General features: G+C 41.8%; 1 protein-coding gene across 1 annotated transcript; it reads left to right on the top strand.

Annotated features, from left to right (window-relative positions):
- The first annotated feature begins 550 nt into the window (after positions 1–550).
- grm2a (glutamate receptor, metabotropic 2a) lies at positions 551–19,116 on the top strand. The gene is made up of 5 exons (XM_028406022.1): positions 551–1,078; positions 12,077–12,914; positions 13,988–15,051; positions 18,618–18,795; positions 19,043–19,116. Exons 1-5 carry the CDS (start codon positions 551–553, stop codon positions 19,114–19,116), a joined length of 2,682 nt encoding a protein of 893 aa, XP_028261823.1.
- The last annotated feature ends 1,086 nt before the right edge of the window (positions 19,117–20,202 follow it).

The raw sequence follows: 20,202 nt of genomic DNA, 5'->3' as shown, positions 1-20,202 counted from the left end.
ACTCTGCCCTAATAGTGAACTCTGTCTTCTGGCTTGAGCATTTATATTAGCAGATTATTTCCAGATTATATGCTACAGTTAAAAAAAAAGAAGCAATACATTTGTGCAGCTGTGTAGTAGCACGTGTTTTGGCTGTTAACAAATGAATGTATTTTGTTTGCATGTCTATCAACAGTGGGCATCAGAGGATACAAATATTTACTGTAACTTGTACAGATGTCAAGTATCTCCATGGGACGAGTCTGTCCCTGGCACACAGCATGTTTGTGAGACAAAGGGATCATTGTACTTCAGCTCAAAAGCTGTGACTGACTTTCTCTCTGTTTGATCTGCAGGCTGTAATCTACAAACACTCTGAAGAAGAGAGGGGCCGAGAGGATTGTAATGATGCTGTAAATGGCCTCTGTCAGAATAAAAACACCGGTGCTTTGAGATCTGGTGGTGAGGCTGCGCCTTACTGTTCTTTCCTTCAGAGCCGCCGTCATCAAAAGCTGACCAGAGGCTGACCAGAACCCACAGGCAGGACGGTGACCTTGTTTTTCCCAGGGATATGTCATTGGGGAAATCCCCTGTGCTGGGGGTGCGCCCTGTGCCCCGACCCCTCTGGCTGTCCCACCTCAGCCTGCTGTGCTTATGTGTGTCTCTCTTTGCCCAGGCTCCCCAGGGTCTGCCTGTGGTAGGTTATAACACTGACTCCAAGAGGGAGATCACACTGGATGGAGATTTGATGATCGGTGGCCTTTTCCCTGTGCACCAGAAGGGTGAGGGGGCAGAGGACTGTGGGAAGATCAATGCTCAGAGAGGGATCCAGAGACTGGAGGCCATGCTGCTAGCATTAGATGAAATCAACAAGGATGAGCACATCCTTCCTGGGATCAGACTGGGGGCTCATATACTAGACACATGCTCTAAGGACACCTACGCTCTGGAGCAGTCTCTAGAGTTTGTCAGGGCCTCACTCACCAAAGTGGATGACAGTGAGTACACGTGTCCTGACGGCTCCTACGCCATCCACGATGATGTCCCTCTGGCCATCTCTGGGGTCATTGGAGGTTCCTACAGTGATGTCTCCATTCAGGTATGAATAAATGAGAGTGTACTCCTTACATTGCACCTTTATTACAATAATTCAAGTTCAATTTGCTGTTGAAAACCCTTCTTGTTTTATGCCTTGAAATGAGATGGTAAAATGCTACATTAATTTGGTCAGACAGCGCAATTACAAAGGGTGCACTTCAACATCAGCAGCTACTCCGAGCTTGAGAGTGAGCCAGGAAGGGGGGGGGGGGGGGGGGGGGGAGTACATGCACCCAAGTGAGTGTGATGGACTGTCATATAACTGTCCATTTAGACTTAAGTACCAAGCGCAATTACCCTTTACTAGATGTTAACACGGGGACTTAATGAGTATCGGTTCCACAAGGAGGATCTGTTTACCTGTGTGCCCAAATGCTTGGCTGATCTAATTTAGAGAATCTCTATCTCTTTCCCGGTAATTCACACTTCAGCAGTGGTCCTGTCGGAGGCAGACATGCTACAGATGTTGTGCTCAGGATGGCCTGACAGGATGACTAGTGATGGCATGATTACTCTCAGCAGCACGGCTCCTTTCGGCTCATTCAAGCTGATGCGATGAAAGCTCTGCTAATTGGGTTTCCAAATCTTCAGCTGTAATGTGGCTGCCACATCAATGTAATAGCCAGTCATTGTAAAAGTGATAGTGTGTCCCGTGGTACTGAGATTTGTAAATATCCACAAATATACATGCCCAAACGCTTTAACTCAGACTCATCATCCTGGCTCAGTCAGCCAGATACCCAAGTCTTCTGTCTCAGCTGAGGCGTATGGTTCACCTCACTAGAGACACGCAGTCTCATGTTCCAGATATCCGCTTGTTTGAAGAAGAGTGTGCACTTCTGCCCATCCAGAAATAATAATTGGATTCAGATCGCTGATAAACCATAGGAATCCCTGCCAGTGGCTGGCTGCTGCTTCCTTCCAGTGGGTACTTCAGGACAAAGGCTGGCAGGGAAATTTCTGCATACTTTTTTAGTTATGTTTCGATGACAGCAGCCAGAACATGTCAACACTGATGTGCCAATAATAAATGACTCATAAATGACTATTTAAACTCAGTTTGTTTAAATAAGGACACATCTCAGCCTTTTTTGACAAATTTAAAGGAAAAACAAAAAAACTGAAAAACAGTAGCTTATAGCTTGAAATAGGTAAATGCTATTATTGAATGTATGCCAGGTTTAATATTCCTCCATTGTACTAGAACACTGCAAACATATGTGTTAACTGTAGCCTTGGCAAAACACAATGCCTAACATGCAGTACTGTACACAGATGCATTGTATGGGCAGAAAGCTCCTGGGAAATGCTGTAAGAGGAGGATTCAGAGCACCTATAATGGGATTCCTGGTAAAAAAAGGACAGTTTGGAAATAAAGAATTTGATAAACGAGCTGTAATTTTAGCAAAGCCCTGCATCTGGGGCTCCTCAGAGAGTGCCCTTGTCTTGTGGTAATTTATGGATGTACTATTACAAGCCTGAGGTCTGAGGTCTGCCCCAGCTTCTCAGTGAATTTTCCTCATCAGTAGGAAGGCACCACAGGACGCAGTTACCTTTCTCACCATGAATAACTCTCTTCATTGTAATGAAGTTCAGTCATAAGGTGTGCAAGCTCTCGCTCTTTCTCCCGGCTGGTTGTTGAGCATCTAATAATGGCAGAGTATTTGCTCACATCTTAATTTCTTTACCACTTGCTGGCTTATTAAATCAGCTATGACCGGATAATAATATTTAATCTGTCTAGCGTTGTAAAGTGTGGGATGTGCCCTTTGAAAAGGGGATTAGTTGTACCTGTTGGACAGTGTTTTTATGTAAAAAGAGAATATGAGGCATTTTTTCATGTTGCTGCTGGAAACCCTCTCTGCCTGCATGGTTCCTGTGTAATCTATAGCCTGTCAGACCTTTGAGTGAACCAACCCGACCATGTGAAAGGTTACAATGCCAGTGAACAGCAGGTGGTTAGTACAGATGTGCATGTTTCACCCCAAAGGCAAGGCACTTGCAGGACATGTAACAATATTAGTTTAAAGACCATTATCACCATGGTGACATGGTGGAACATGGCGAACTGACAGGTGGTGCGAACGCTGAGTGCTGTCTAAATCTGTCACAATGAAGAAGCGTGTTGCTGTGCTGCTGGTGTTGCGGTGTGACAATCACAGATATGTGGGTGGATCTGGCCGCAGGCCGAGCCATACTGGCGTTACATGGGCACAGATTGAGTTAAGTGTGGAGGCGAAGTTCTATGACGCTCTTGCACGCTAGGTCCTGTCTCCCCCTTCTGTGGTTGCAGCCGGGCTGTCTGGTAGTTTGGCAGAGGTGTGCATGCACACAGAGGATGTAGAGGGATTGAACAGGAGCTCATGTTTCACAGAAACACAGTGATGGGTAGATACGATCATGGAGGGAAGGAGACCGAGTGAGTCACAAGGCATCATATGGCATCAAAGCATTTCACAACCAAAGCCTGTATCTTAAACAGTTAGGGGAAGTCTGTGATGCCATCTGGACTGTTTGACTGCATATTTATGCACTTTGAACGTTTTGACATTTTGTCTGTGGTTTGTCCAAACAGCAGGTCATCAGTGCAAAGTAATGACCTTGACAAGACATGTCCACTCAGTATCTTTAGTCTACATTTTCTCATATCGGACAAGAACGATTTAAAACGTTTTTTATGACATTCACCTTTCAAGTAATTCTTTCTTTGTAGCTTACAATGCCAGCCACACTGTGTGCTGGTGAGTTATCTGAGACATTTTCCACTATCCTATCCAGCCAGTCCTCCCCAGGGGAACAGTGTTGCATGGTGTTTAACTGTGAAAGGATATGTTTTCACCCAAGCCACATCTTAACATCGCCTTCAAAGTCTGGGTTAAAATTATAGATATTTACTTATATGTGTCAGCTCCAGGCCCAGATTATGTTAGACCCTCTTCCAGATGTGTTACTTGGCTCTTCCAACAATAACATGGTCATCTGACATTTGTATTGTAGGTGAATACTAACCAAATGCGGTAGTCATTTGTGAAGATGAATTCTTAAGAGAACCAGCTTGCTTATGGCCCCAGAGCTAAACATACCAAAAACACAACTGCAAAAACTAAACTGTCTTTTCCCAAAAATCATGTCCTGGGTATGCAAGAAAATCCATAGACTTCGTTGAGCAATATTATGTGGGAATTTTCTACAAAACTTGTAGCTACCTACGACAAATGTTACAGCGTAAGTAATCAGAAGCCTCTTTGGCTGCTTTCTTCAAAACTCTGCACCTCACAGTTTATAGATGGACAAACTGCAGCAAAGGACACCGGAATAATTGGAATATTTGATTTAAGGTGAATCGTCCCTTTAAGCATAAGATATGTTCTAAGTGAAATTTTTGGGGTGTATTGCAGGTATTACTATTATTCCTCTGTGCTGTCCTAAATGTGGGGGGTAATCAGGGCTGTATTATATTCTACAATTACAGTCCAGGAACATCTAGCCTCAGGCCTGGCTGCTGATTAATACATGGATGGGACTCCACTTTTGTTACCCTGACAGCAGTCTGTGCTGCTAAATATGACTCATTGGTAAGAGAGCATCCCCAGGCAACACATCATAATCACCAGGGCGCAATAGAAGAAGAACACCTCTGGAATGTCAAATACTCAAATGCTCACAATAAGAACTGTTCTCAGGCAAGAAGACAGAAGACAAAAATCACTATTTTGATGGGAGATGTAGTCAGTAATGGCATCTCTTTACTGTATTTTACACATTCACATGCATGATATAGATACAGGTATGAACACTTGGCTGGATATTTAAAGACTAAAGAGACAGCGAGCTCTAGAACCTCATTTTTCATCATCGCCCACAAACAATTCTATTTATAGAATTGTCTTTATATGTGCAGGTAGACAGTGCCAGTCTCTGGAGCATACATAAATCATACAAAGGATTTAAACATGGATACACACATGACAGAATTCATGCCAGAGAGAACAATAATGATGAAACGTATCAGTAAAGTCATGCAGTGAAAATGCATTATTCATGGATAAAAGTAAAGAACGTGCTCAGAAATCATAAATAATTCACATGATTGGATTATTCAGAGGCTTGGCCAAATGCACTATTTGTGCGGTTAAAATACATATCATGACCACACCGCAAACTCTATGAATGTTCCCCTTATATCACGTATAAGTGACAGGATGGCATAAGTCAGCTAAAACCTAATTTAGTGTATTGTGCGTAAACTAGACGGGTCTCCTGAATGTCTTTGTGTGACAGAACTGACTGTATGAGAGATGAAATTAATGGAGCCGAGTACACGTCAAAGCTGAGTTACTGGCATTGTAAATGAATGGGAGTGCAGTCTTAGCTTAACATGTGGTTTAGTCTAACTGTTTTCGTGACTCTCTGAGCTTTGACAGACTAGTGCAGCACAGAAGAGATTCATATTATCTACAGCTTCAGAGGGCAGAACCTGATCAAAAGAAAAAGAAACACATCCTTGCTCTAAGTATATCTAACAGCTCACCTTGTTGGCAAAGCTGTTGCCAAGCAACTAAATCATGAAAAATAAACTAATAATGATCCAGTGCATGCTCTAATGATAACTCTTCATACACTCAACAAAAATATAAACGCAACACTTTTGTTTTTGCTCCCATGTTTCATGAGATGGACTTGAAGATCTAAACTTCATTCCAGATACACAATATTACCATTCCTCTCAAACATTGTTCACAAATCTGTCTAAATGTGTGATAGTGAGCACTTCTGCTTTGCTGAGATAATCCATCCCACCTCACAAGTGTGCCACATCAAGATGCTGATCTGACATCATGATTAGTGCACAGGTGTACCTCAAACTGCCCACAATAAAAGGCCACCCTGAAATGTGCAGTTTTGTCTCACAGCAATGCCACAGATGCCACAAGCATTGAGGGAGCGTGCAATTGGCATGCTGACAGCAGGAATGTCAACCAGATCTGTTGCTCGTGCATTGAATGTTCATTTCTCCACCATAAGCCGTCTCCAAAGGCGTTTCAGAGAATATGGCAGTACATCCAACCGGCCTCACAACCGCAGACCACGAGTAACCACACCAGCCCAGGACCTCCACATCCAGCAGGTTCACCTCCGAGATCGTCTGAGACCAGCCACTCAGACAGCTGCTGAAACAATTGGTTTGCATAACCAAACAATTTCTGCACAAACTGTCAGAAACCATCTCAGGGAAGCTCAACTGCATGCTCGTCGTCCTCATCGGGGTCTTAACCTGACTCCAGATCGTCGCCGTAACAGACTTGAGTGGGCAAATGCTCACATTCGATGGCGTCTAGCACGTTGGAGAGGTGTTCTCTTCACGGATGAATCTCGGTTTACATTGTTCAGGGCAGATGGCAGACAGCGTGTGTGGCGTCGTGTGGGTGAGCGCTTTGCTGATGTCAATGTTGTGGATCGAGTGGCCCATGGTGGTGGTGGGGTCATGGTATGGGCAGGCATCTGTTATGGACGAAGAACACAGGTGCATTTTATTGATGGCATTTTGAATGCACAGAGATACCGTGATGAGATCCTGAGGCCCATTGTTGTGCCATACATCCATGAACATCACCTCATGTTTCAGCAAGATAATGCACGGCCCCATGTTGCAAGGATCTGTACACAATTCTTGGAAGCTGAAAATGTCCCAGTTCTTGCATGGCAATAACTCACCGGACATGTCACCCATTGAACATGTTTGGGATGTGCTTGACCGGCGTATACGACAGCGTGCACCGGTTCCCACTAATATCCAGCAACTTCGCACAGCCATTGAAGAGGAGTGGACCAACATTCCACAGGCCACAATAGACAATCTGATAAACTCTATGCGAAGAAGATGTGTTGCACTGCTTGAGGCAAATGGTGGTCACACCAGATACTGACTGGTTCTGAGTCCCCAGACCGCCAATAAAGCAGAAACAAAATGCACATTTCAGGGTGGCCTTTTATTGTGGGCAGTTTAAGGTACACATGTGCACTAATCATGATGTCAGATCAGCATCTTGATGTGGCACACCTGTGAGGTGGGATGGATTATCTCAGCAAAGCAGAAGTGCTCACTATCACACATTTAGACAGATTTGTGAACAATGTTTGAGAGGAATGGTAATATTGTGTATCTGGAATGAAGTTTAGATCTTCAAGTCCATCTCATGAAACATGGGAGCAAAAACAAAAGTGTTGCGTTTATATTTTTGTTGAGTGTATGTGCAGTACAGTAGAGTGTGTGCATGCATGTGCACTCCTCATGTATGTTTTTTAGCCCAAGTGTTTCGCAGTGCTGCAGTGAGCTGTGTATGTGTGATACTGAGTGGAGCTAAGGACTGTTGATTTGGGAATACAGTGTTATTGCTGTAGAAGCAGACTGAGACAGTCTTCTGGGAAGAGCAGATGGGCTTTTCATGTAGAAAAAATCATGACATCTCTATAGGCTTGATATTTGCTGGACTAGGACACTCCTTTTGGCCTCTTATTTCTGTGTTTCTGTGTATCTCTGGCTCTGTTGTTACCTTTTCTTTAATCCTCCTCCTCTTCTCAATGCCATCCTAATCATGCTAGAAACACAACAAATGTGGTGCATGATATGTGCTAAATATCCAAAAGTATCCCTGTAAATTCTACTACAGTGTACTTTGGCTTTTCACACATGCAGATGTAATGGTTTAAAACCTCATCGTTCTATATATAAAGAGTATTTTTAGGCTCCTTAGTGTGCACAGAGGTCCTGCATGCTCTCATTGCTTGGAAGAAACCACTTTCACAGTAATCTGCTCAGTTCCAGACATGCACTGCAAATCTACACAAGGCTTTAATTTCATTAAATAAGGTGCTGTCTAAGAATTGGTGGTCCCTCATTGAGATGTAAAATCTTAGCCAATACAAATAATAATTGATAAGCCAAGAAAAAAAATGTTGTGACATGCCTGACTTTGACTGTTTGACTAAAATATACACATCTTTTCTTGACCGCTAACTGGAAAACATCCAATCTCTCTTGAAGTAGCCACTGACATGAGTACTTCATTTCTAATGCACACAAACCTTTCTGTCAGTGACACAGTGATCACTGTTATCCAAGGGCATAGATTTGCTTTTTTGTGGGGACCTAAGATTCCAACACACTCACACTCGCTGTCTCGCATGTGTTTTGGCGCTGCCAACCAACGAAGCTACACACGTGACAGGAGGGAAAGGCACAGCCAATCACGTGGCCATATGTGTTACGGACCAGAGCCCTTATAACTCAATCAGAATCAGAATATCAAGGGCTTTGAGTAGGACCAACGATAGGAAGATATCTATTGGTAGGATGCCAGAAAAGAACTGAATTTAACCCTTCCTGCACCCAATGAGAATTGGTGGGGACGCATCACCTCTGTCCATGGTAAAACTACGCCCTTGTTGTTGTCTGACAGTCAATGTTTATTATGGACCAAAGGCGGTTCTTTTAATTAGTCCATACTGTTGATGTGTCTGTCAAAGAGCTAAAAGCAAAAGCAACCGTGTGAGTTCCTTGCAGACTTATGTATGTCTATATTTGTTTTGCTGTGCTGAATGTGGCTGCAATGGAAAGGAACACCCTCCAAGTGCAAATTGCTAAACAATAATGAATGCACATATAAACCTTACATTTCCTGCACACTGATTTTATGTATTGCACATCGCTTCCCTCTGTTGGCTCAGATTTTATGCTGTGATCTGATTTATTGCTGAAACTTTTCTCTTTTCATATCTCATTTGAAAACTAAAAGATTAAATGATCATAAGCAGAAATAAGGAACACGGTCACCACTATGGTCATAGACTTTATATTTTCATATGCTCCAAGTCTGCTGCCAGATATCCACCACTGCTCTCTCAGCCGCCCACATGATAAATGTGTAGTAAGAGGCTCTGGCAGGTGTGGGGGTCTTGGCTTTTCATGTAAGCCTTGTACACATCGATATAATGATTTCCAATAATCCCTGTAATATCATTGTCACACCTGACACTGTGCTTTAAAAAATCTCATAAGCCACAAATGTGTGTTAGAGCCTCATTTAATACCCTGCAGAGAAATTACTCATTCACTTTCAGCAGAATACACCAATGGATTTTACCTGCAGAGAAAACTAAGACTTAAACACAACCATGTCAGGCGGATGTATTGATTTTCTTACACATAAAGGTCCAACAAGGTTTTTTACAAACATAGCAGAAGGTTATGACTGATAATTAACTGATAATAAAGCTTTTTTAAACAAGTATCAGATAAGGTCATGCACATACACATATCAAAGACAGCTATATTTAAAGGCTGCATCCTTCGATGGATGGGGTAGGATAAAGCTCCAGTCTCAGCCATAGTTAAAAAGTGTTGAAGTTTTGTTTGCAGAACCAGCCATATTCTCCCTAAATTACAATCTAACTGTTATTGGCACATTGTATGTTAATCACACAGTGATTTTTTTGGATTTGTTAAGAAGTAAAGACCTGCTGTATCCTGTATTAAAAAAAAATGAATTTCTCTGAAAAAAAAACAGGTATTTTTGTTGCACCACAAAAGGTCAGCAAATACAGCCTTTGAAAAATGTTGTCCTTGAACTGACACACAGCTTAGATGTGGTTGTTTTGAGGCAACCTCTTTTTTTTAATGTATCAGTAATTATTATGTAGCATTACACCTACTGATTACAATGTGCAAATCTGCACCCTTTTGTTTCACATCCAGCACATGCTAACATGTTATTGCACCAGCATGTGTTCTGTGCCTTATGTGTGTGCAGCAGCTCAGTGCTCAGGATCATATGTAGTCTTACTGGCCTGGATTCAAATCCCCTGAGAGCCTTCTGTCTCTATAGGATCCCTCTCTACCTTTCTGACTGTATTAAATTATTTCAAGGAGGGCTACGTATTACACTCCTTCAGGTGAGCCAAATCCTTCGAATTTTTAGCTAGTCCACAATTAACCAGTGATCTTTTCACATATGAGGAGAAATTGTTAAATCGTCCTTCAGTCCAGCATTATCTGTTTCGGACTGTCCTCAGAATGTGACACCGTTTGTTAAGACTTTTTCTAACGTATTCATGCAATTTCTAGTGAGTTATGAGGAAGACTCACATTAGATGTTATCATAATAGGAAATGGAGTTTTGCAGTTTTTAATAAAGGACTGAGTGATGTGAAACTGAATAATCGCTTAGATCATACTCCTCCTGAGAGCGAGCGCACTGCTGCCAGCTGTTTCACCACATGTTTATAAGGACTGTCAGCTAGGTTTGCAGAAAGAGGGGGGGTGGTTTAAGTGATGTTTGCATTATGTCAGTTTCTGACCTGAAACTCTAAGCAGCAGCAACTGACCTGTTCAAAGGCATTAAAATCCACTTGTGTTTCAGCAGTTTAGGTCTTTATGTTAATTTTCCTTTTCTACACATCACAGATCACAGAGTCAGTAGTGTCTTATACTGGTCATAGAGTTTAACATTATTTCTATTTGTAGTGTTAAAAAAAATGACACTTTGATTGTGCACTTATTTCCTCATTAATTCCAATAAATCTGGTGGTCTGAAAATCACTGGTTCATTTAATATTCATTCTATCTGTGAACTTGCAGAATAACAAAGATCTGAAGATTCAAATCTTTTGAGACACAAACACATATCTTCAGGGCTCTTGTATTGTACAAATAATATTTGCTTTAAATTGTTTGAGGATACCTTTGGAGTCATTTATTTATTTATTTGTACAAGATCTGATAAACAAGGATGATTTTGCATACATTCAGAGTGTCATTTTTAAATACCAAGTTTCTTTATCTTTATCCCCCAAAGAGTAGGGGTGTATGTGTACAGCTCATCTTGTAGCGACTTATTTGTTGCTTTAACATTGTGTGGTTTTATACACTTGTTACTTGTGCATGTTTGTGTGTTTAAGCTCCCACTGAAGCCCTTTAGACAACATGTTTTTAAGTACCTCAGTTTATGCATTGACTAAATCAAGTTTTCAATGTGCACTTGTTTTAGTACATGATTATATCAAGAAACAAAACGATGAATTATTCTGTGCCATACTACAGTTAGACTGCTCTCAGCTCTTTAGAATGTGAAAGAGCTTTCTCTCCAGCCACAATATGATAATATAGGAATGATGAATTAAACCCATGGTGAATGGGTCTGAATGTAAATTTCCTCCAAGACTTTCTCAAGAACAACTCATTGGCATTCAAGATGTAGTGCCAAGAGTGTGCTGGTGTGAGAGTCGGAATTAAAGTCAACCAGATTTAGGTTGGCATTCTTTTGACTGATCAGACGGCTCCCCTTAGGCTTCCTCAGAAATGCCTGCAGCAGAAGCTAGTCAGTAGCTGCTTCTGCGCACTCTGAGCAGTGTCATGACACTGACAAAACCCATTACACAGAAAACACAGTTTTAGGATTCTGATACTCTGGCTCTCTTTCACTCCCCAATCGCTGTCCTCAGCCTCACTCTGTCTCCTCCTGTCTGCAAAACTTTCCAAAAATCTGTTCATTTTTGTAGTGTGGTAAATTTTATGGTATGTGATATCAGTAGCAATTAATTCACTATTCAGGACATTTTTTTGTTTAGTGTCACTGACAGCATTACAGAAATAAATAATGAAATAACAGAACAGAAATAATGAGGTTGACAGACAAATCCTACAATGCAGTGCAGGATCTCAGCACTCAGTCAGTCAGCAGGAGAGTCAGGTTGTAAAGAACCCAGCGGGGATCCAGTGAAGAAATGAGAGACTGAATGGGTAGAGACTAATGGCATCTGCAGGGGAATAACATGTAGTGTAGCCAATTTCATTAATTTATTTAATGATGGGCAATTATAACAATTCCCAGCAGGTGTATGTTTTCCCTGTAGCATAAATAGGTTAATTACTGTGTTCTTTACTAACTTAATGATTGTTTATTGACACCGGTAAACGTATCCCTCTGCTGTCTGATTCCAGGTGGCCAACCTGCTGCGACTTTTCCAGATCCCTCAGATCAGCTATGCTTCTACCAGTGCAAAGCTAAGTGACAAGACCCGCTACGACTACTTTGCCCGTACAGTGCCCCCTGACTTCTACCAAGCCAAGGCTATGGCAGAGATCCTACGTTACTTTAACTGGACATATGTATCAACAGTGGCATCAGAGGGCGACTATGGTGAGACCGGCATCGATGCCTTCCAGCAGGAGGCTCGTGCCCGTCAGATTTGCATTGCAACTTCAGCAAAGGTGAGTCGCTCCATGAGCCGCTGGAGCTATGAGAATGTGATCCGCTCCCTGCAGCAGAAGTCCAATGCCAAGGTGGTCATCTTGTTCACACGTAGCGAAGATGCACGTGAGTTGCTGGTGGCAGCCAACCGCATGAACGTGACCTTCACCTGGGTGGCCAGCGATGGCTGGGGAGCGCAGGAGAGTGTGGTGAGAGGGAGTGAAGCTGTGGCTGATGGAGCTTTCACCATTGAACTGGCTTCCTATCAAATCCCCCATTTCAATGACTACTTCACTAACCTGCACCCATACAACAACACAAGGAACCCCTGGTTCAGAGAGTTCTGGGAAAACCAGTTCCAGTGCAGCCTCCATGATCTGGGCTGTGGGAAACACTCACTGCGAGAGGTTCCATTTCAACCCGAATCCAAGATCATGTTTATAATCAATGCTGTCTATGCTATGGCTGTTGCTTTACATAACATGAGACAAGCCCTGTGCCCAAACTCCACCAAGATGTGCGATGCTCTTAAACCTGGCAATGGCCGCAAGTTTTACAGGGACTACATCCTCAAGGTCAAATTTGATGGTGAGTAGAATCTAGATGAACTCACAGTGGTGCTATTTAAATGAATTATATGTTGTCCTCCATACAGACCTCACTATACTCATTTCATTTCCCCAAGTGCCATACACAGCCACTGGATACTGCAGCTTTGATTCATTGTGGCAATTTATATAAAATGCTGAATTAATGCAAGAGCAATCCTACATGTTTATACACTACAGCTGCAGATAAATTCTGTAATGATTCAATTAACGAAGATGAAACGATTTCCACACCCTCGCGCACGGAGGCGGCTTTTTTTTCCCCACACAAGTGTGAGCAGAGCGAGTGTTCTTCAGTTTCAATGCTGCAGATGCGGATCGTGTAAATAACACTTGCTCTCTGCTCATCCACACACAAACAAGACCTGTAGCTTGTAATCAACTCATCCACACATCACAAATGATAGTCCACCAAATCAGATGCTCTCACTTTTGTAAATTAGCTGTTTTGTTGAATACTTCGATTTATGGAAATACTGACATTTCCATTGATGGGAGGTGAAGGTGGAACATTGTGCTCTTATCCAGCTGTGCTTTTCTGCTCTTCACAGTTTATAATAAATAAATAAATATAAAAAATACCCAATGGATTTTATTATCCAGAGACTTCAAAATTGGATAAAGCCCTTAAATTAGCCTCTCTCATGAGACATGGCAACACCTCAGGGAGAAAACACACAAAAACAGGTAGACCGCTAAGCTCCAAAAAACATTAGATATGATGCAAATAAAGTATCAGGTCAAATAAAGTCAATTAAAGGATGTTTGATTTAGTTAAACCATGAAATGTTAAACCCGGACCAATGTTTTTTTATAAAATGTCTGAAATTTCAATGGTTCCAAAAGATTTTCTATAAAACTCAAACTGTGGCATCCATCGTCACTTCACACTGCAAGACAAAGAAATGTCAGCAGACATACATGAATTATACAAGACACAGTTAAAAAACTCTGTCATTCTCATACTTTTTTCCTTTTGTCGTCCTTTCTACATGCTTATGTCTTTAAACATGCTATTTTATGACACTACCTTTTTTCACCTTTCATTTTCAGCTCCCTTTCGTCCCCCAGACACAGAGAATGTAGTTCGCTTTGATGCCTTTGGAGACAGCCTCGGCCGTTACAACATCTTCCACTATCACAAAGAGGGTGGACGCTACATCTACCGTAAAGTTGGCTACTGGGCTCAGAGTCTGACCTTAAACACCAGCCTGATCCCATGGCCTTCACAGGTTGTGCCCACCTCCCAGTGTAGTGACCCCTGCAGGAAGAATGAAGTGAAGAGCATGCAGCCAGGAGATGTGTGCTGCTGGATCTGCATCCCCTGCCAGCCATACCAGTACCTGCAGGATGAATTCACCTGTGCTGACTGCAGCTTCGGACAGTGGCCCCTGGCCAATCTGACGGGCTGTTATGACCTGCCCGAGGAGTACATCCGCTGGGAAGATGCCTGGGCCATTGGACCTGTCACCATTTCCTGTCTAGGGATGATGTGTACACTCTTCGTCATTGGCCTCTTCCTTAAGCACAATGAAACTCCTGTGGTAAAAGCCAGTGGGCGTGAACTCTCCTACATTCTTCTGCTAGGGGTGCTGATGTGCTATAGCATGACGTTTATCTACATTGCCAAACCTTCCACAGCAGTGTGCACACTGCGCCGGCTAGGTCTAGGCACCTCCTTTGCGGTGTGCTACTCAGCTCTCCTAACCAAGACAAACCGCATCGCTCGCATCTTCAGTGGAGTGAAGGACGGAGCTCAGAGGCCTCGATTTATCAGCCCGGCCTCCCAGGTTGCCATCTGTGGTGCTCTCATCTCTTGCCAGCTGGTGGTGGTGGTGGTCTGGCTGCTGGTGGAGGCCCCTGGGGTTAGAAAGGAAGTGAGCCCAGAAAGAAGAGATGTGGTGACCCTCAAGTGTAACAGCAAGGACTCCAGCATGCTGATGTCTCTGACTTACAACTGCATCCTAATTATCCTCTGCACAGTCTACGCCTTCAAGACCCGCAAATGCCCTGAGAACTTCAATGAGGCCAAATTCATCGGGTTTACCATGTACACCACCTGCATCATCTGGCTGGCTTTCCAGCCCATTTTCTACGTTACCGCCAGCGACTACAGGGTGAGTCACCTGCTGTTTCTTCTATTAATGAATTGTTACATCATTTGTCTCAGCATGTAGTGGAAATCATTTGGAATATATCATTTGTTCATTTGACTTCAGGTTTTTATAATCTGGGCAGAAAACATCCGATCACATAATGACTTCTTTTGGGTCTGAATTTGGGTTTTATAAGCGTGAAATTACAAACTAATGTCAGCTAGTATTGATTCCACAGTCTGCCGGTCTGCATTGCCTGTGGCTTATAGGAATATGTATTCTTTATTACTGCTTGGCTTTTCTAGATGAATATTTAAGATGGTCATGAGCCACATGCGATTTTGACTGTCTAAAATTTCAAAGTCATGGAGAACTGCAACCTGGCACCAAACATCTTGTCACAATAAAAGCCTACTTCTAAATGTAATCTGCCTGGTGAAAGTCTGCCATGGACCTGGATTGGATTATCATCTCTTTATTCCCTACAGTTCTTATAAAAACTGTGATGTAAATTAATACAGAAAGGCTTGATAGAAGAGCATGTGTGTAATACAATTTAAAGCAATTTCCCCCTGGGATCAATAAAGTATCTCTGATTCTGATTCTGATAATACACAGAACAAAGCAAAATGGAAAATGACAGCATAAACACTGTTCATTTTCTCACCCTGCATATGGAATGCATAACAGTTGGTCATCTGTAGATGTGGGAATATACACAGAATTGATAGAACATCAGAGAAATGGGTGGCTTAAGGTGTGGGGGTTTATCCCAGTGGGCTTTAAACACCGTGCAACGAGAGAGAGACAGAAGGGAGAAACAGAAAGAGGAACCTTCTAACACAGCTGCCTCTGCAGAAACATGAAGAAGGCAGGCAAGACCATGAGGGCTGAAAGGGAACTGAACGTCCCTGTGTGTCCCTGTGCGTAGCTGTGTGGAATGGAGTGTGAAAGACTGGGATGCTGTGTCCCAGCTGTGCTCCGTGTCATGGGACTATAGTGAGGCTCAGAGGAACCCTTCCGCAAGGCCCTCTAGGCTACACAAATTTACAGCCTGATAGAGTTTTGGGGAGTTTTGCGTCTATCTGATGATGATGCAAAACTCCCCTTTGACCAATGAATAATTACTGAAGCAACTGAGTTGGCACGGCGTCTCTAGTTTTTCACAAGCAGGAACACGTTACCAGTGTTCTCCTAGTTTGACACCACATCTGAAATTGCTGTCGCAGCCCGATGCAAAACTCTAGCTGAATAACAAATACAGATTTGATTGTAGTCAGTCATGAAATGTAAAACGACACTAAATACAATCCAGTGAGCCGTGAATAACACATTTGATTGTCATATAAAATATTGAAGAAGCTCTGCAGAGCCTGGGGGAGAGGGTTCTCCTCTTATCCCAGCTCTGGTCATTTTAGCAGTAAACACAACTAATTAAATAGCAAAATTCACAGTACACACACAAAACCACTGAAGGCTGCAAGTCAGTGATGCCTGATCTCATTTGTTGAAATGGACCTTTCCTAAATCATGTCTGACAGTTAAGTTAGCTGGAATGACATTACATTAGTTCAACACCATACACCATACAGCCTGTTTACAAAATGCAGCAGTGGTCACAGATGTGTTGTCTTACAACAACCAGATTAAAATTCAAAGTAAACTCAGTCTCACGGAAATATGGCTATAGCTATAACCATCTAAAGTTTAGAAAATGTGACATGTCTACATTTTTAAGCCAGGATTTAAGCCTAACCAGCTGGTTTTGTTGCATCCTCCTCATAGGAAAAAAGCAGCACAAAGAGTAAACAGAAAGTGAAAATAAAACCTAGCTTAAAAAAAGAATTCTTTGTGCTTGCTAAAAAGTAACCAAAGAACAAAAACACAGAAACATCGAGCATCATTCAATTTAAGGGGCCTTTACGTTGAAAATTATACATTCAGAGGTGTAAACATAGCTATTTCCTATTTTGATGTAATGGAACAGAAGTTTTATTACCGTTGAATTGTAGGTTGATACCTTGTGTAGTGCAGCATGAGTCTTATTCCCTATGAATGTTACAATACTTAAGAAAACAAACCTTAACTTAATCTCAACAAACCCCACATTACATTGCTTGTGAATTTTGGAAAATGCACGTTTAGCTCTGCTGGCTTATAGCTGGTTCATGCAATAAAACTTTTCAATACAAGTCTCACGCAAAGCCCACTAAAAGGATGAATCTCATCTCCACTGTGAGGTTCTCAAGAGGGATCCAGCTACCTGAATACTGCACACATTTATATCTGAAACAGAAGTGCTGTATTTGTTGAAATAAAATAATACCTTCAAAGGTCAATGCTGTAGAAAAAACAGCAGCAGTGAGCAGAGACAAGAAGTAACCGAAGCAGCTAACTCTCTACACGCTGCTCTCCACGCTCAAGCAGAACCCATCTGGATAAATATGACTGGAAAGGCAGATTCCTTGTCCTCTGCTCTTCCAAAGCAACATCATGTGAATTATTAAAAGCACTTAACTGGTCATTGCTATGCCGTACTTTCCATGGTTTTATTTAAAACTATTTACGAATTAAGCAGAGAGCATTTAACCTTTGTGGTAATGCTCTGATCAACAGAAGAAAAACTTGCTGTGAGAGAAGAAGAATTTACATCAACAACCTAGGACCAAGTCAGTGTGTGCCGTATTTTCAAAAAGGCATGAGGTGAATCTTAATGTTGGATTCATTGCACATGGCAACACACACACACACTAGAGATGAATTAAATAATCTCCCTGAGTTTTTCTTCTTTATCGAATCCCTATTTTCTAATATACATTTCTCACAATATGTAAACAAATATCATTAAATCATGAAACCTTGTATGCAAATGAAAACCGACTTTGTGTCAGTTACATCCCAGCCTACAAAAAGTACTTACTTTCTGTTATCATGTTATGTGTGCACAGTTTGTGCACAAAATAACACATCATTTTAATACCAACATTACCATTCAGAGTGATGACAGACACCTGCTGTGAAGTGAAAAAGAAATGCACCTGCCACGCTCCACATGATACTGAGCTCTATCCTCTTATTCAGGAAAACAAAAAAGAAGGCTGTGAACGAGTTGGAAATGAAGGAGCAGACTGATGACAAATAGCAAGATGTGGGCAGGGTGAGAGTTAAAAAAAAGAGGGTTAAGCATTTGATTGACAGGCAAATAAACATATTTCTTAACACCTTGATTTTGCAGTCCCTGCTGATAGCATCTCCCTCCTCTGTAGCACCTGACCTTGATCCTGAATTATGAAAGATGTGCTTATTATTTCTTTTCTAACTCCTTCTGCAGCAAAAATGTTCCTCATTATTAAACATGTGCATATAGAGTGTGATTTTCTATGTGTGTTCTATGATATTAATAACAGTAACATTTTAACATTTTGTTTCATTCAACTGGTGTCAAATTATGATTAACACTTGTATTGAGCCACATGAATTCTCTCAGCACCCGATAAACTAGTGCAGAAATGTAATTCTCTTCCCTATTTCTCGAGTAGTATCTTTAACAGTAGACTAAATTTCTCACCTTTGTTTTCATCCTACAGGTGCAAACCACCACCATGTGCATCTCTGTGAGCCTCAGTGGTTCGGTGGTGCTGGGATGCCTCTTTGCTCCGAAGATCCACATCATCCTTTTCCAGCCGCAGAAGAATGTCAGCACCCTCAGGGTGGCCACCACCCGCTTCAGTGTCACCACTGGCCAGGGCTCCAGTTTTTCTCAAGGTACAACCTCAGACAATAAGTACAAGTGCTACTGTGGTATCAAACAATTTTATTATTACATTTTCTGCTCCAAACTGAGGCCACATCTCAGCCGAACCTCTAATGTTGACATCACTTTACTACAGAGGCACCGTTATTTTTTAACACACATTGAAGGAATGCTGATGTCAATATAGATATATGCACAAATGTTTTTCTCTCATTCTAAATTACACTTGATTGTTTTTTTTTCCCCAATGTTTTGCAGTGTCAGCCTCCAATGTTGTTCCAACAGTGTGTAATGGACGAGAGGTGGTGGACTCCACAACATCGTCCTTGTGAAGATCATCTGTTCTTTTGCCAAGCATTGTAAACAGAGTTATATAATCACTAGTCCTGAATCAGGTGTCTCAGATATCAAGGAGGTCACACAGACGATCGTCCTGACTTTGTTGTCCTCAAAGTGCTGTGAGTACAATGTCCCAATTACTTTTATTTTGTTTTTGACTCGTAGCAAATTTAAATGAGATGCCAATAAAGTCGCATATAGCCCTTGTTTTTGAAGATTCTACTTGCAACAATGGAATAAATGATAGTAAATCTGTTAAATGTAATATATACAAGACATTTTTAATGTAGATTCTGGTGAACCAGTTTGTGCTTTCTTGTAATTTATGTAAATAAACTGTGTTTTTTATTAATACTAACATGACTTAAAGTCTATTTTGTGAACATCTATGTGTAATGCATATTCCAGAGGATAAAATATGCAAACATTCTTTGAAGTGATGATTTCCTTGTATGTAAGTTTCTTCCTTGCCTACTGCAGGAAACACCAATGATATGCTTAAATACTGTTCAGCCTTCATTTCTTTCACCTTGCACTTCTTTATTCAGCCTCTCATTCACTGTTCACAATATTCATACACTGTCCAAAGAACTGGCTTGACCCTGCAAAGCAAGATCTGAGTCCAGCGTCATGCTCAAGGACACTTCGACATAAGCACAGAAAAAAAAAGAACACAGGGAAGAGCACAGACAGAGAATCAAACCACCAGAGCTACAACACTGAGGTTTAATGTCTCATTAAAATACATTATATGATGTTGGTGCAAATTTGGCATAGCTGGGCTCTGGAATCAGCTCTGCCCAATATTTAACAGCCTAAATCTACACCATCTGCCAAGACCAAACAGTCTCTAAAATGAAAATTATCAGCACAAATATCATCTGCTGAGATGGGACAAAATCCACCAAAGCTGTCCTCAGAATACACACAGCAGTCAAGGCTGTGGCTCTGAATAATGTGAAAAACAGAGCCACACAGTTTCTTATCAGTGATTTAACACTGCCACCTTGTGTCCACATTTATGGATGTTGACTTGAGCATCAACCCGAAAGGTGTCCTGGGGCTTTCTGCAAATACAT

The sequence above is a fragment of the Parambassis ranga genome, chromosome 5, assembly GCF_900634625.1.
Source record: "Parambassis ranga chromosome 5, fParRan2.1, whole genome shotgun sequence".
NCBI lineage: Eukaryota > Metazoa > Chordata > Actinopteri > Ambassidae > Parambassis > Parambassis ranga.
The sequence above is the reverse complement of the archived record's forward strand: the minus strand, read 5'-3'. Positions and strand labels throughout refer to the sequence as shown.

Coding starts and splice junctions, on each gene's coding strand:
- grm2a (XM_028406022.1), top strand. CDS start 551: ATGTCATTGGGGAAATCCCCTGTGCTGGGGGTGCGCCCTGTGCCCCGA. Junction 1,079..12,076: donor ACAGTGATGTCTCCATTCAG/GTATGAATAAAT, acceptor GTCTGATTCCAG/GTGGCCAACCTGCTGCGACT. Junction 18,796..19,042: donor GGGCTCCAGTTTTTCTCAAG/GTACAACCTCAG, acceptor AATGTTTTGCAG/TGTCAGCCTCCAATGTTGTT.